This window comes from Crinia signifera, unplaced genomic scaffold, assembly GCF_055691185.1.
Source record: "Crinia signifera unplaced genomic scaffold, ASM5569118v1 HAP2_SCAFFOLD_388, whole genome shotgun sequence".
Taxonomy (NCBI): Eukaryota; Metazoa; Chordata; class Amphibia; order Anura; family Myobatrachidae; genus Crinia; species Crinia signifera.
In genome coordinates, this window is record NW_028142281.1 from 1,739 (window position 1) to 17,827 (window position 16,089).

A 16,089-nucleotide genomic window follows, 5' to 3' on the forward strand; every position below is an offset into this window, starting at 1 on the left:
TAACCCTAGGTGCAGGGGGTGCAGCTGCTATGGGGCCCAGAGCTGAGAGGGGCCCACTTTACCTGTCAAAGTATCATGTGCTGTATACACTTTTCAGCATTAGGTGCTAAATAGGGGCACTTACAAACTTTGCTATGTGGCCCACATGTATCTTGTTACGCCACTGGGGAGTAGGGATGGCCATTGACCATGGATGATTTCAAAATCATTGATGGTTTATGGCTGATGTCAAATACTTTTGCCATCGATGGGGGAGAACCAGATGGTTTGCTTTTTTTGTTGTTGTTTGTTTCAAAGTGCTGGGGCATGGAGCAAAGCCCCGCCCTTGTGTTTTGATTGGCCCACCAGCCAATCAGTGAAACACAATGGATGACCATCGATAGTTAAAAATACCGATGGTCATTCATTGCATATGTTAACACTATCCATGACCAGTTGCACAATTGACATCGATGGCAACCATCGATGGCCATCCTAAAAAATTTGTCAGGGAGAGAGTTTGGGGCTTGCCTAGTCACTATGAAAGTTTTGGGAATGCCCCCCAAAATGATAAAAAACAGGTGGTCGTGGCAATAGACCATGCCCCTTTACCGATGCCCCGCCCATTTCCCATTTAGCCCCTCCTCTTTTCACGACCAATTTTAACATGCAATGTTGGGAGCTATGCACTGTGATCAGGGGGGGGGGGGGGGGGCTAGTCTAACCTGCCCCGGGGCCAGCCCTCCACCAATAGCCGCGACACTGGGGACAGCTCTACCTCTCTCTCCTATTTGGCAGCGCCCGCCCACCACAACCCCTCGGTAGCACTGCAGTATCAGTGGGGGTACCTGCTACCTCTGCCTCCTCTCCGTCACCGTGCTGGGCAATATGCTGGCAGTCTATGGCTGTATAATCTTCATGAAGGGGGAAAGATGGGACAACTTCACACAGCCGCCTCCAGCGCAGCTCTCAGCCCAACCGTCCTCGCTCGCGCATCTCTCAGCTCAACCGTCCACTCGTTGTCACGTGACAAAAAGGTGAGTGATGACGTCAAGCAACAGCCGCGAGGGACGCGCCTCCCCTAGCGCTTAGGTGCGGGGCTTACTGACGTGGGTGTGGTGCGCGGGCCGAGCACAGTGTGAGTGTACTTGAACAAGTGATGAGTAGCAGCAGCGGAGTAGCTTGCACCCCCCAGTAACACTAGAACAGCTGCTTCCACCTGCCCAGCAGCAAAGGACAGCCCCTGCTACCCACCCCCAGCGGTAGCACAGCAGATGGCCATCGACCATCGATGATTATAAACCATCGATGGTTTATGGCCGATGTCGAATAGTTTTGCCATCGATGTGGGAGAACCAGATGGTTTCCCACCATCGATGTCAAGCTTAAAACAAATAGTTTCGTTTTTGCTTTTTTCCCCAAGGTGTCGGGACACGGAGCATAGCTCCACCCCCGGCACCCGCGAAGCACCGCCACCGCATTTTTATTGGCTTACAGGCCAATCAATCAAAGAAAATGTATGACCATCGATATATAAAAACATCGATGGTCGTCGTGAATATTTATACACTATCGATGGAGGGTGTAAAGACCCAGTCTGCGCAGTGATATCCGCCGTGATCGCGGAAGCACATAGTCCGGCCAATCCCCTATCACCTATCCCCTATCACCTATCCCCTATCACCTATCCCCTATCACCTATCACCTATCCTCTATCACCTATCCCCTATCACCTATCCCCTATCACCTATCCCCTATCACCTATCCCCTATCACCTATCCCCTATCCTCTATCACCTATCCCCTATCCTCTATCCCCTATCACCTATCCCCTATCACCTATCCTCTATCACCTATCCCCTATCCTCTATCCCCTATCACCTATCCCCTATCACCTATCCTCTATCCATTATCACCTATCCCCTATCACCTATCCTCTATCCCCTATCCTCTATCTCCTATCCCCTATCACCTATCTCCTATCCCCTATCACCTATCCCCTATCACCTATCCCCTATCATCTATCACCTATCCCCTATCCTCTATCACCTATCCCTATCACCTATCCCCTATCACCTATCCCCTATCCTCTATCACCTATCCCTCTATCACCTATCCTCTATCCCCTATCACCTATCCTCTATCACCTATCCCCAATCACCTATCCTCTATCCCCTATCCCCTATCTCCTATCCTCTATCCCCTATCACCTATCCTCTATCCCCTATCACCTATCCCCTATCCTCTATCCCCTATCACCTATCTCCTATCCCCTATCATCTATCACCTATCCCCTATCACCTATCCCCTATCATCTATCACCTATCCCCTATCCTCTATCACCTATCCCCTATCTCCTATCCCCTATCATCTATCACCTATCCCCTATCACCTATCCCCTATCATCTATCACCTATCCCCTATCCTCTATCACCTATCCCCTATCACCTATCCCCTATCACCTATCCCCTATCACCTATCCCCTATCCTCTATCCCCTATCACCTATCCCCTATCCTCTATCACCTATCCCCTATCACCTATCCTCTATCACCTATCCCCTATCACCTATCCCCTATCATCTATCACCTATCCCCTATCACCTATCCTCTATCCCCTATCACCTATCCCCTATCACCTATCCCCTATCACCTATCCCCTATCATCTATCCCCTATCACCTATCCCCTATCACCTATCCCCTATCCTCTATCACCTATCCCTTATCTCCTATCCCCTATCCTCTATCACCTATCTCCTATCCCCTATCATCTATCACCTATCCCCTATCCCCTATCACCTATCACCTATCCCCTATCCTCTATCACCTATCCCTTATCTCCTATCCCCTATCCTCTATCACCTATCTCCTATCCCCTATCATCTATCACCTATCCCCTATCATCTATCACCTATCCCCTATCACCTATCCTTTACCACCTATCCCCTATCACCTATCCCCTATCACCTATCCCCTATCTTCTATCACCTATCCTCTATCACCTATCCTCTATCCCCTATCATCTATCACCTATCCCCTATCACCTATCCCCTATCCTCTATCACCTATCTCCTATCCCCTTTCATCTATCCCCTATCCTCTATCCCCTATCACCTTTCCCCTATCCCCTATCCTCCATCACCTATCCCCTATCTCCTATCCCCTATCACCTATCCCCGATCATCTATCCCCTATCACCTATCCCCTATCACCTATCCTCTATCACCTAGCACCTATCCCCTATCACCTACCCCTATCCCCTATCATCTATCACCTATCCCCTATCATCTATCACCTATCGCCTATCACCTATGCTTTATCACCTATCCCCTATCCTCTATCACCTATCCCCTATCACCTATCCCCTATCATCTATCCCCTATCATCTATCCCCTATCACCTATCCCCTATCACCTATCCCCTATCACTTATCCCCTATCACCTATCCCCTATCCTCTATCACCTATCCCCTATCACCTATCCCCTATCATCTATCACCTATCCCCTATCACCTATCCTCTATCCCCTATCATCTATCACCTATCACCTATCTCCTATCCCCTATCATCTATCCCCTATCACCTATCCCCTATCACCTATCCCCTATCACCTATCCCCTATCATCTATCACCTATCCCCTATCATCTATCACCTATCCCCTATCACCTATCCCCTATCACCTATGCTTTATCACCTATCACCTATCCCCTATCACCTATCCTCTATCACCTATCCCCTATCACCTATCCTCTATCACCTATCACCTATCCCCTATCATCTATCACCTATCACCTATCCCCTATCATCTATCACCTATCCCCTATCACCTATCCTCTATCCCCTATCACCTATCCCCTATCACCTATCCCCTATCCTCTATCACCTATCCCCTATCACCTATCCCCTATCACCTATCCCCTATCATCTATCCCCTATCTCCTATCCCCTATCCTCTATCCCCTATCCTCTATCACCTATCCTCTATCACCTATCCCCTATCACCTATCCCCTATCACCTATCCCCTATCCTCTATCCCCTATCACCTATCCCCTATCCTCTATCACCTATCCTCTATCACCTATCCCCTATCCTCTATCCCCTATCCTCTATCACCTATCCTCTATCACCTATCCTCTATCACCTATCCCCTATCACATATCCCCTATCACCTATCCTCTATCACCTATCCCCTATCATCTATCACCTATCCCCTATCACCTATCCCCTATCACCTATCCTCTATCACCTATCCCCTATCACCTATCCCCTATCACCTATCCCCTATCACCTATCCTCTATCACCTATCCCCTATCACCTATCCTCTATCACCTATCCCCTATCCTCTATCCCCTATCCTCTATCCCCTATCCTCTATCCCCTATCCTCTATCCTCTATCACCTATCCCCTATCCTCTATCACCTATCCCTTATCTCCTATCCCCTATCCTCTATCACCTATCTCCTATCCCCTATCATCTATCCCCTATCACCTATCCCCTATCTCCTATCCCCTATCCCCTATCACCTATCCCCTATCGTCTATTACCTATCCTCTATCACCTATCCTCTATCCCCTATCACCTATCCTCTATCACCTATCTCCTATCCCCTATCATCTATCCCCTATCCCCTATCCTCTATCCCCTATCACCTTTCCCCTATCCCCTATCCTCTATCACCTATCCCCCTATAAACTGTTCCGTGAGTGACTTGCTGCCCAGGGCTTGTACCACCCACTCTTCAATAAATTTTTCTGGAGTATTTCTTTCTACTCCTTCTTCAAAACCAATAAAGCGTAAATTATTACGCCTAAGCCGCCCCTCAATGTCGACCATTTTGCGCTGCATGTCCTGCATTTGGCCTGTCATTTTTTTGACCTGGCTCTGAAGTGGCGCTACTGTATCTTCTACAGCCGATACTCTACTCTCCACTTCAGCCACTCGGTCTCTGATCTTGCGTACGTCATCTCTCAACAGCATTAGATCACTTTGTATTTTATTGGTTTGCTCCACCATACGGGTCTCACTAGAGTTAATGGCCTCTAGCAGTTGTTGTAAAGTGACTTCTTGAGATTGTGGATTTTTATTCTCCTTCACTGGAGTGGTGTGCGGTGTGCTGGCCTGGGAGCTGTTGCTAGTCTGATGCCTGGCAAATTTTTCTAAACGTGCAGCAGCTGTGTTTTGGCTGGATTTCCCCATTATTATTGGTGTGTGATAACTTTCTTTTGAGAATTCTGGTTATACTGCAGATATTCTAACCAGTTTTATTCCCTATTATCCAATAGGGGCCAGGACCTTTCACAGCCAACCTTCAATGCTTAGTCCTCAATATATTGGTGCTGGTATTTATTGATTGGTGCAAGAAAGTGCAATTCAAGTACCTTTATCACCGTTGGCAGATTGATTTCTCCTGGATTACAGCATACAGCAGCATACAGCCTAGGTTCCAGCAGACTCTGTAGGCCAGCGAGCATCCGTTCGCCTCACAAACTGCGCTGCCCAAAATGCTTTGCACTGTCTTGGGGCTACCAGGGAACAATGAGCACCGCAGGAACTGGAGCCTGGGGTGCAAAAACAGCTTGCTCCGCCGCCACCACACCTCGTTCCCCCTTTCTCTGCGGCGGGTGTCTCAGGCTGCCGTGTTACTGTGCTGTGCACGCCGCCCACGGGTCCGCTCTCTCACAGCGCGTCACTCTCTGGCGCCGGGAAACTCGGGGATGTCGCCGCCGATGATGCGGATCCTATCTCTCCGTGCAGCAGCGCCTCTCTCTCCTCGCTGCATCAAAACGCCCTCTCGCCAGTCTCCACCGCAGGCACACTGCACCGCCGGAGCAGGGGGCCGACGCACCGCACACCTCCACCGGGGGTCACCACGACCACAGGCTCCCACTGGTAACAGTCTTATTTTTCCTTTATTCCAACATGTGGATGTGCGTAGGAGAGGGCTCCTTAGTTCATGGCACAGGGAGATTCAAGCACACGCTCTCACTCGTGCCCTGCCGTGGCCACGCCTCCCCCTGGCCTGAAAGTTTTGCCACTATAATTGTGTATTATTGTGTACACTCTTTGTTCTATATGTTGGATACAATCCCCAGTATCGCATTCTGATTTCACCAGCAACGTTTTCCTTGTTTTACTTTCATTTTTTTCAGCGCTTACCCTGGTGGAATGCGCACTACAGTAACTTAAAAGATATGCTGCTGTAAAAAATATAAATAACTGAATTCCTTACAGGATGCTTTCAACAGACAAACATCAATCTCAAAGTGTACTTGTGCCTCCAATATAGCAGGCAGTAAGAGTTAATGGGCAGTATTCAATGCGGCCGGTGAGGGGGTTAAACGGCAGGGCTCACCGAAAACAATGACCCTTGTCGTTTAACCCCAGTGCCGGCCAATGTCAGATGGCCGCGAGGATTCCCCCAAACAGCGAGGTTCGTGGCTAAAGCAGGGACGCCGCTGCATTTAGCCACGAGCCTCGCTGTTTGGCGGCCGCACATGCCGTTTCCGGCCACACACGCAGTTGCCTGCCAAGTTTATTTCTACTTTCGATCGTGGGGCTGCGCTTCGAGATCGGATCCAGCTTAAACACTGTTCGATTTTGATTTGATTTTGGGATGCTGCACCCTGCAAATAGATATTGCAATACTCTAAGATGCCTTGTCAATTGACTTGGGGGCTTTCCAAATTTTTGCATACATATGTAACCAAGATCTCTGAATTACATTATCATGTAGATTTAAATATTGTTACTGATATCATTGAGTGTGCTGGGGGAAACAAAATGTGCTTCTTTCTTGCTTATTCTAATGTTCATATGACTGCGATTGCATGCATTTCCTTTCCTGATGCTGTTTATGTCTATTGAACGAACAAGGTTTTGGAAGTCTGCTGGGATAGTTCGCAGATGACATATATAAGTACAAGTACTCTAATGCCAACCCTCCACTTATTACTTATGTGTTTGCAGGAAAGACCACAGTGTAGTGTATCCTGAAGATCAGCAAATCACTGTTCCAAACCTTCTGAAGTTTATCCTAAAATATGCCACCCTGCCTTCTGCTGCAGCTGATCCTCCTGCCTCCTGCCCAATGCACTATCTGCAATACAAAGAAGATCAAGTCACTTATCTGGAGCGAGAAATCCAAAGACTGAGGGCTGAAATTACAGTATTACACAATGCCCAGGATCAGCTGGCAGAACGGATTTCGAAAGTGAGGAAAGATACACAAGACCTTAAAGTCCAAAAACGGACCCTAGAACAACACAACAGAGCCTTGGAGGATCACACGGAACAGTTACAAGCTCTGTGTGAGCAAAAAACTAGGGAGGTGGGCACGATGGCGGACAAGATGAAGGAGCTGGTAGCGGCTTCTGAAAGTCTTCTGGCAGAAAATGCACTACTTAAGTTTCTTATGGTAGCACTGGAAGCCAAACACAAAACTAATGCAGAGACAGAAAGGTTTGATAACCACGAGGATGGAATCCGGCCAAGCACTGATGTTTCTGAAGGACAATCTGATAGCTCCAGCACAGAGTATAATAAAGAAAATAAAACAGACTGATATTTTTTTTTTTAGCAGAAATATTTCAAAAATTATTTATACAGATTTTCAAACTGTAAATTAAGGTCTTTATTTCCTTGGGGGTCAGGAATTAAAACTTCTATTTTTGTAACAGCCTAGTTTCTAAGAACAAGTTCTATTCCAGATTTTTTGTCTGCGTTTGTTCTGGCAGAAGTTTGATGACTTCTCTGAAATTAATTAAATCCATGTTGCCTGAGGTTTAATTCTTGTTTTTTTTTTATTGTACATTTTGAAAATAGTTAGACAAATTGTCTGAATAATCTGCAATAATCTGCATTTTTTTAAATTCAGTTCTTAAATAACCCCAACAGATCATGTTTTCTGCATTTCTATAATAATGATGCACAGGTAATCTATTTTGCTTTGTCAGTAATTATCCCCCGGTTCCCACAGGCTGAAATCCTGAAAGCAGGACATGAGATAAGGTATTAAAGACTAGAGTTGAAATCTCAAATATATCTCAACAAACTGTAATATCCACTTCTTATGCAATTTAATAAATAAATGCACAAAAGTCCATTAAGTCCCAGAAAAATGTCATTAATACCATTGTGCGCTAAACTATGGTGCTTATTCAGATCTGATCTCAGTACAAATTTGGTCTCAAAATGGGCAAAACCATGTGCACTGCAGGTGGGGCAGATGTAAGATATGCATAGAGAGTTAAATTTGGGTGGGGTGTGTTGAAACTGAAATCTAAATTGCAGTGTAAAAATAATGCAGCCAGTATTTACCCTGCACAGAAACAAACTAACTCTACCAAATCTAAATCTCTGCACATGTTACATCTTGCCCCCCCCCCCCCCATATCATATGCAGAGAGATTTAGATTTGGGTGAGTTATTTTGTTTATGTGCAGGGAAAATACTGGCTGCATTATTTTTACACTGCAATATAGATCTCACTTTGAAGTACCCAACTCTAACTCTTTCTGCACAAGTTACATCTGCCCCAACTGCAGTACGCATGGTTTTGTCCATTTGAGAAGGAATTTGCCTTTGCGAGTGAACCAGAATAGTGTCCATATTATCAACAGGAGAGGGCCCAAAGCATATTCTTGCACCTGGACTTACCGCTCGTGTTCCACCACTGAGTGTAATACAGTGCAGCGCAGCTGGGGCAGTTGTAACATGTGCGCATTAGATTTCAGTGGGGTGTGTCCAAACCAAAATTTTTATTACAATGAAAAAATAATGCTAACATTTGTGGGCTACATCCAAAAGCAGCCAGTGCTTACCCTTCACAGTAAAAATATAATTGCATTTGCTCTCCTTGCATGGCATCATGGTTTGTTCCAGACACTTTTTTCCCCTATTTCCCCAGAAACATTTGAAACAGGCCTAGAGAATTTACATGTGTAACCCAGGTCTGGTTCCAATGTATTTTATTGTAGTGTTGTGATGGAGTCACTTCCTGACTACTAGGGCTACATTTAGATATCTGAGAAGCCCCCATTCCTGTCACCTACTTAAAACATGGTTAAAGCATACAGAGAAAGGAATTTTCTGGGTACTTGTGTAGTTTCACGGCGGCAGGCTACTCTACGTTTTCAGCGTAGGCTAAGCTACATGGTCAGCGTAGCCCAACTGCTGCCTAGCGTAGTCAGCCTAGGGACAACGCGGCAGCACTGCGTAGTCAGCTTAGTGTCCCCGTCAGGCAGCTAGTCACTGTACTGTCCCCGGGAGCTGCAGCTCTGTCCCTGGCAAGCCTTGTGGGCGCCTCTCACACAGCCCTGTTAACTACCATATCCCCTGCGCTGGCGGAGAGGTGCTCCATCTGTCTGAGATGCAGGGAGGCGGACAGGGTTAGGGGTTCGGTAGCGCGTGCGTCTTCTGCACAAAAGAGGGGTGCAGTGTGCAAGTGCATCTCATGCACAATAAAGAATGCCTCCATTTCAAACCCCCACTATCCACGCCAGGCTTAAGCTTGGCGAGGGGACGCGGTACGCGTCCTACCGTCCTTTTCATACCCCCACTATCCACGTTGGCATGGAGTTGTCTTTTTAAAGTGTGGCGAGCGCAGCGAGGGGAAGCGGGTTACTTAACGTGTATTCCGCATCCGCTCGCCACGCTTCGGGCTCGGTGGCTTGCTGCGCTCTCCACACTTTACACCAATGTGGATAGTGGGGCTATGAGAAGGTCGGGAAGACGTGTACCGCGTCCCCACGCGGGGCTCGCTAAGCTCGCCACGCTTCTGACTGGCGTGGATAGTGGGGGTGTTTCAGGAACACATTCACACCTGTCATGTCAGGCAGGTTAAAATGGTCAATGGTTCCCCACAATGTAAAAAGCCCTGACTGACTACGCTAACTACGTAAGCTCCGGCTAGCCGCAAACCTGATGCTGATACTGACAGGGACACCTGACTGACTACGCTAACTATGTTAGCTCCGGCTAGCTGCGAACGGGTGGGAACACTACGCCGATACTGACAGGGAAGCTGACTACGCTGGCCGCAGGAACACTACGCTGATTCTGACAGGGACGCTACGCTAACTACTTAACTGCCGCCGTGAAACTACACAAGTATGATTTCCTGTTATCTGGTGTTCTCCAGTGTTCCCTCTAAGCTGTGCGCACGTGCGCGCGCACACAACTCGACGAGCGTGCGCACAGACATTACAACTGAGCGCACAAAGCAGCAGTGGTCCCTTTTTGCAGTTGTGGACTCAATTAATGTGTGTTTCACCCATTAACTACATTGTGTGCTGTGTTTTGAATGTTTAAATGTTTAATATCATTTTGAAGTAAAGTAACACAAATGCTGAACGTCATTTTCCAGTTATATATAAGTGACGCACAAAAATTTAAATTTCCTTCCAAAGTCGCACAGCCAAAATCTTTTGCCGCACACAGCCCTCGTAAAATTAAAGGGAACATTGGTGTTCTCCACCGACCCCAGTGGCTCATAGATGGACTGGATATTAGAGCAATTGATCTACTTGCAGATTGTACATACAAAGGACGACTGCGATCCAGAATACTAGGGACACAAGTGTTTGTGAAATGGAAAACCGTTCTAAAGTTTTACAGATATCCTGCTTGTGCAGAGATAGTATAATCAATCTGACTGTCATACTCCTTCTGTCTGGAATAAAACCCCACTCACCTGCCCGTCTTGTTGTTTTAATGAAAGTATGATCCTTGCATAGAAGTCTACACTTTAGAATGCAAGAATGAAAGGTAAGATCTGAATACATTTATAGAAGGTGTCAATATTATGGAGGTTAGGGATCCACCTGATAAAGGTCCACCTTGCTGTGGTAGGTGCGCTTACATTTTTGGATAAACATAGGAAGAAACCTTATTACTCTGTGTTAAATTGTAGAGTTTATTATAACTGTTCTGATTTATTAGTATTCTCTTTTTTTTGCGTAGCACATCCTCGCAAGCTCCTGCGACCAGCTGATTACCTCTGCGGCTCCCCCGGCAGAGGTTCCTTCTCATCAGCGACTATCTCCGGTCGTTGATGAAAAGGAGAAACTGAGCAATATATTGCTCAGCCATATATTGCTAGCAATATATGGCTGAGCCATATATCTCCCCCGTGTGTACGCACCTTTAGCAATATATTGCTAGCAATATCTCTCCCCCCATGTGTACGTACCTTAAGAAACCATATTATGACTCCATTTTAAATTGTAGAGTTTATTGTAATTGTTCTGATTTACAAGTATTCTAAAGTGCTTAAAGTTTGCAATACTTTTTTTCTACAAGGTATTAAGTTATCTGTGGAACCATCTGCATTGCCGGAGGTATGTTACCACACCATTTAAATACTGTATAAAAAAAATCATACATTCTCAGCACTCAAATAATTGCATTGCAAATATATTTAATTTAAATACAGGAAATTGTGATTCCAAAATACAGCAATAAATTGTTATGCCATTCTGGTTAGACTCTGCACCAAGAGATCTCCTCTGTCACTAGGCTTTATTCAAAGAGCCATACCCTATTTTCCCATATGTAAGCTAGTTCTTGTCAGTTCCTTCCCCCGGTGGGGGTGGGGGTCAGTTAGTCACCTGCAAGTTGTTAGACAGTCATTAGGTCGACATGCATTTAGGTCGACATGAGTCTAGGTCAACATGCAGGAAGGTAGACATGACTTTAGGTCGATAGGGTCATTAGGTCAACATGGGTAAGGTCGACATTGAAAACTCAACATGTTGTTTTTTTTTTTTTTTTTACTGGAATGTCAACACAGTCAACACTAATACGCACCACCGTGTCCCCTCGCATGGCTTGCTGCACTCGCCATGCTTTGGACACACTATTTTATTCTCCCACCACACTCTAATGGATGTTAGGACATGAAATGCTGCCTGTCGGCACATGTGTCGACATAGAGACCGAAACATAGCACTGCGTCCCCTGGCATGGCTCGCCATGCTTCAGGCACACTATGTTATTCTCCCACCACGCCCAAGTGGATAGTAGGGCATGAAATATCGCCTGCCGGCACATTTTTGCTCAAAAAACAGTGAAAAAACCCATGTTGACCTAATGACCCTGTCGACCTTACCAATGTCGACCTTATGACCATGTCTACCTTAAGTCATGTCGACCTAATGCTTGTCTACCATCATGCTGGTGACCCAATGACCGTATCCCCCCGGCGGGATGTAATAAAAATCCGAGTTCGGCAGACGTGCCGGTCGAACTCCAGTGGTTTTTAAAAGGGGCAAATATTTACAAGGCATGTGTTTGCCTTGCCAGTCTGTGCTGGCTTGGTCAGACTACAAGGGAGCTGCACTGTGGGCAAGGGTCTTGGGAGCAGCCTATATGGCGCCCTCTGAAATTTTGTGTTGCCTGGAGCTTATGCTCTACCTGAACCATCCTCTATGAAGTCCCAAATTTAGTCCATTTGACTGATGGTTTTAGAGTGTAAAACCATTTTAATTTGCTCCCGGAGAGGGCTTATATGTGATAATCTCCCTACTTGTTTATGGAGGTTTGTTCTATGATTCAAAAATGTAAACTGATGGGCTTGAAGGTATGAAAATCTTTGAAATGTTGTGGTACATTGTGATCCTCTTATCCGATTCTGATGTTTCTTAGATGCTGGTAGAGTTTGTTTTTAAATGGTCTAATTGCTCTGCCTACATTATTTCATCTAAGGAGATATCAATCCTTTTGTCTCACATGATGCATCCATAACCACACACAATGCTTACAAAAAGCAAACAGGAAGTAATTCTATTGATTTCATTTGATGCTTCTATTGAGTGAGGTCCAGCTTCAGCATATGCCGTAGTTGTTGAAACCACCTGTTATTTATATTATAGTGAGTGTGGTTTGATTGATTTACTTAGATGTAATGTGATCTCTTACCATAAAAAAAAAATCTTTTTTTTTATTTGTACACAATGGCCCTTATTTAGTTCTGACTGCAGTTCAAATTTGTTCTCAAAATGAGCAAAACCATGTGCACTGCAGGTGGGGCAGATGTAACATGTATAGCGAGAGTTAGATTTGGGTGATTTATTTTGTTCCTGTGCCGGGTAAATACTGGCTGCATTATTTTTACACTGCAATATAGATTTCAGTTTCAACACACCCCCACTCAAATCTAATTCTCTCTGCACATGTTACATCTGCCCCACCTGCAGTGCACATGGTTTTGCCCATTTTGAGAACAAATTTGTAATGCGATCAGATCTGAATAAGGGCTAATATCCGCTCTTTAGTCTGGGATTTGGGTTAGATCTTTGTTCTGTAATAAAATGTTCTATTGTTTCATTAGTATATTTTTATAAAACCCTGTACTGATTGGAGGAATAATAAGAAAGTAGTTTCCGGAAAAGGAAGGACACAGCCCAGCCCAGTATTATGCAGTAGTATTGGCCACAGCCGACAAGGTAATATAAATCAGTAATACTTGGGATGGACAGGACCAAGTCCAACCATGTACATAGATGATGCAAACTACTATGTACTTAACAATGGACTTAAGCAAAAACCTATAAAGGGTTAATGTATCAAACAATCAACAATGAAACATGTACATCAGCACCCCACAAGTCTTAATTTTGAAAGGGCAAATATGGCCACAAGAAATAAAGAGAAAAGGGGGGGAAATATTAACCCCTTCCCGACATTTGACGTACATTTACGTCATGGCCGGGAGGTACTTCCCGACACATGGCATAAATGTACGTCATGAGTTTAAACTGTCACTGCGTCTCGAGACGCAGTGACAGAGGGACGATGTCTGCTGTCCCTGACAGCAGACATGTCCCTGCATGCCCAGGGGGGGCTGCGATGTCGCCCCCCCGTCGGCGATCGCTGTGATTGGCTGTTCAGTGTGAACAGCCATTCACAGCGTTTTCCTGTGTTACCAGCGAATCGGACGCTCGGTAACACAGGTGTCAATCACCGCCGGGCGTCAGGGGGCATGAGGGGGTCATCGGTGACGATGACACCTCACCCCACCCTCACCCCACCTGCCCCCAAGGCTGTGATTGGTCCGTGGGACCCACGGACCAATCACAGCCAAGGCGCGACATTTAAACTGACGGTGACTGCGCTGCAGACGCCATTCCGGTCTGGAATAGCGTGCAGAACGGTCACCGTGCCTGCCTGCCGTGAATACCGACCTGATCCTTGCTAATACTTACCTGATCCTTGCAAATACCTTACCTGATCACCTTATCACTGCTTGTAGCGTGCTGGACGCTTCCTGGATCTGACTTCCTGAGACTTCCTGCTGCTGCTGCAGTGTGATAGAGAGATAGAGAGATAGAGAGAGAGATAGAGAGAGATAGAGAGAGATAGAGAGATAGTGACAGAGAGAGCTATATTTTGTGTCTGCTACCCCCCCTTTTTGGGGGTGCAGGGGTTTTCTATATATATATAACTGTCAGTGCTGCTGCTGCAGTGTCATACAGTGATAGATAGTGATAGATAGTGATAGATAGTGAGAGGTAGAGAGATAGAGAGATTTGTGTCTGCTACCCCCCCTTTTTGGGGGTGCAGGGGTTTTATTTTATATATATAACTGTCAGTGCTGCTGCTGCAGTGTCATAGAGTGATAGATAGTGATAGATAGTGAGAGATAGAGAGATAGAGAGAGATAGTGACAGAGAGTGATAGAGAGTGTATATTTTGTGTCTGCTACCCCCCCTTTTTGGGGGTGCAGTTTTTTTTTATACATATAACTGTCAGTGCTGCTGCTGCAGTGTCCTAGAGTGATAGATAGTGAGAGATAGTGAGAGATAGAGAGATAGAGAGAGATAGTGACAGAGAGTGATAGAGAGTGTATATTTTGTGTCTGCTACCCCCCCTTTTGTGCTGATCAGTATATCTGTGCTGATCAGCAACTTTTTGGGGGCGCAGAGGTTTTTTTTTTATATATATACCTGTCAGTTGCTGCCAGTTGCACTGTCAGTTGCACCAAAGGTTGTGCACCTGCTGTCCCTCACTGGTAATCAGTGTCGCATCACTGATCACCTTTTTTTTTTTTTGTGAGTGCTGTGGGGTCTTTTTTTAATTTTTTTTTTACACACACTGATTTTGTGGGTGTCCTGTGGCCACTGTGCGCCGATCAGTGACGTACATCACTGATCAGCTTTTTCGGCACAGGGTTGATCAATTTTTTTTTTTTTTTGATCAGATTCCTGTTGCCTTTGAGCGCTGTTCAGTGACAGACGTTACTGACCAACATCTGTGCTCAATTTTTGGCGCAGGACCTTTTTTTTTTTTTTTTAACCCCTTCAATTTTTTATTTTTAACCCCTTCATTTTTTTTTTTTTTATTGGTATAAAGTATTTTTTTTTTTCTGCACCACATACACACTACATACCCCCCGGATTGAAATAAAGTTTGTACCCCCCCCTACACTATACACGTGTTGAAACATTTCACTACCAGTAACACAAAAATAAAAATGGCATCCCAAATGTCCTCCCAAATGTCCTCCCAGTCATCCAGGAGAATGTATTCAGTGGAGGAGGCATATGCCATGCTTGCCTCTGATTCTGACACAGCCAGTGAGGCAAGCGGGGAATTTGAAGGATTCGTCTTAAGCTCCTCTTCCTCCTCTGGTGATGAGGGACCCCCTCAAAGACGCCCCCGTAGATCAGCTGAGATTCCCCCCCCCAATAATTGATCTAGTATGGACCCCACCACCAGACAATTTTGAGCCCCAGGTTCCTGAGTTTTTGGCCATGCCAGGAATCCAATTTGATTCCACAGGTCTCAGAGAAATTGACTTTTTCAAATTATTTTTCTCTGATGATTTTATAAATTTAATGGTGGACCAAACTAATTTATATGCCCAGCAGTTTATTGCTCAAAACCCCACGTCATCATTTGCTAGGTGGACCCCTGTAGATGCAGTAGAGATGATGACGTTTTGGGGTCTGGTGTTTCATATGGGCATAGTAAAAAAGCCAGAAATTAGGCAATATTGGAGTACAGATGTTCTGTACAGTACTCCATTTTACCGTATGGCCATGCCCCGGACTCGATTTGAGACAATTCTTAAATTTATACATTACACCGATAATGCACAGTGCCCACCCAG

The 16,089-nt window shown here is 45.6% G+C and overlaps 1 protein-coding gene across 2 annotated transcripts; it reads left to right on the forward strand.

The window, feature by feature from the left end:
• Window positions 1–701: 701 nt before the first annotated feature.
• Window positions 702–8,080, forward strand: LOC146055228 (thioredoxin domain-containing protein 11-like). 2 transcript variants are annotated; one of them, XM_083168222.1, is made up of 2 exons: window positions 702–1,016; window positions 6,948–8,080. In XM_083168222.1, exons 1-2 carry the CDS (start codon window positions 868–870, stop codon window positions 7,540–7,542), a joined length of 744 nt encoding a protein of 247 aa, XP_083024348.1. In that variant the 5' UTR covers window positions 702–867; the 3' UTR covers window positions 7,543–8,080. The 2 variants fall into 2 exon arrangements, 1 of the variants encoding a protein (XP_083024348.1); XR_014468536.1 differs by lacking the exon at window positions 702–1,016 and adding an exon at window positions 1,028–1,117.
• The last annotated feature ends 8,009 nt before the right edge of the window (window positions 8,081–16,089 follow it).

Coding starts and splice junctions, on each gene's coding strand:
- LOC146055228 (XM_083168222.1), top strand. CDS start 868: ATGCTGGCAGTCTATGGCTGTATAATCTTCATGAAGGGGGAAAGATGG. Junction 1,017..6,947: donor CGTTGTCACGTGACAAAAAG/GTGAGTGATGAC, acceptor ATGTGTTTGCAG/GAAAGACCACAGTGTAGTGT.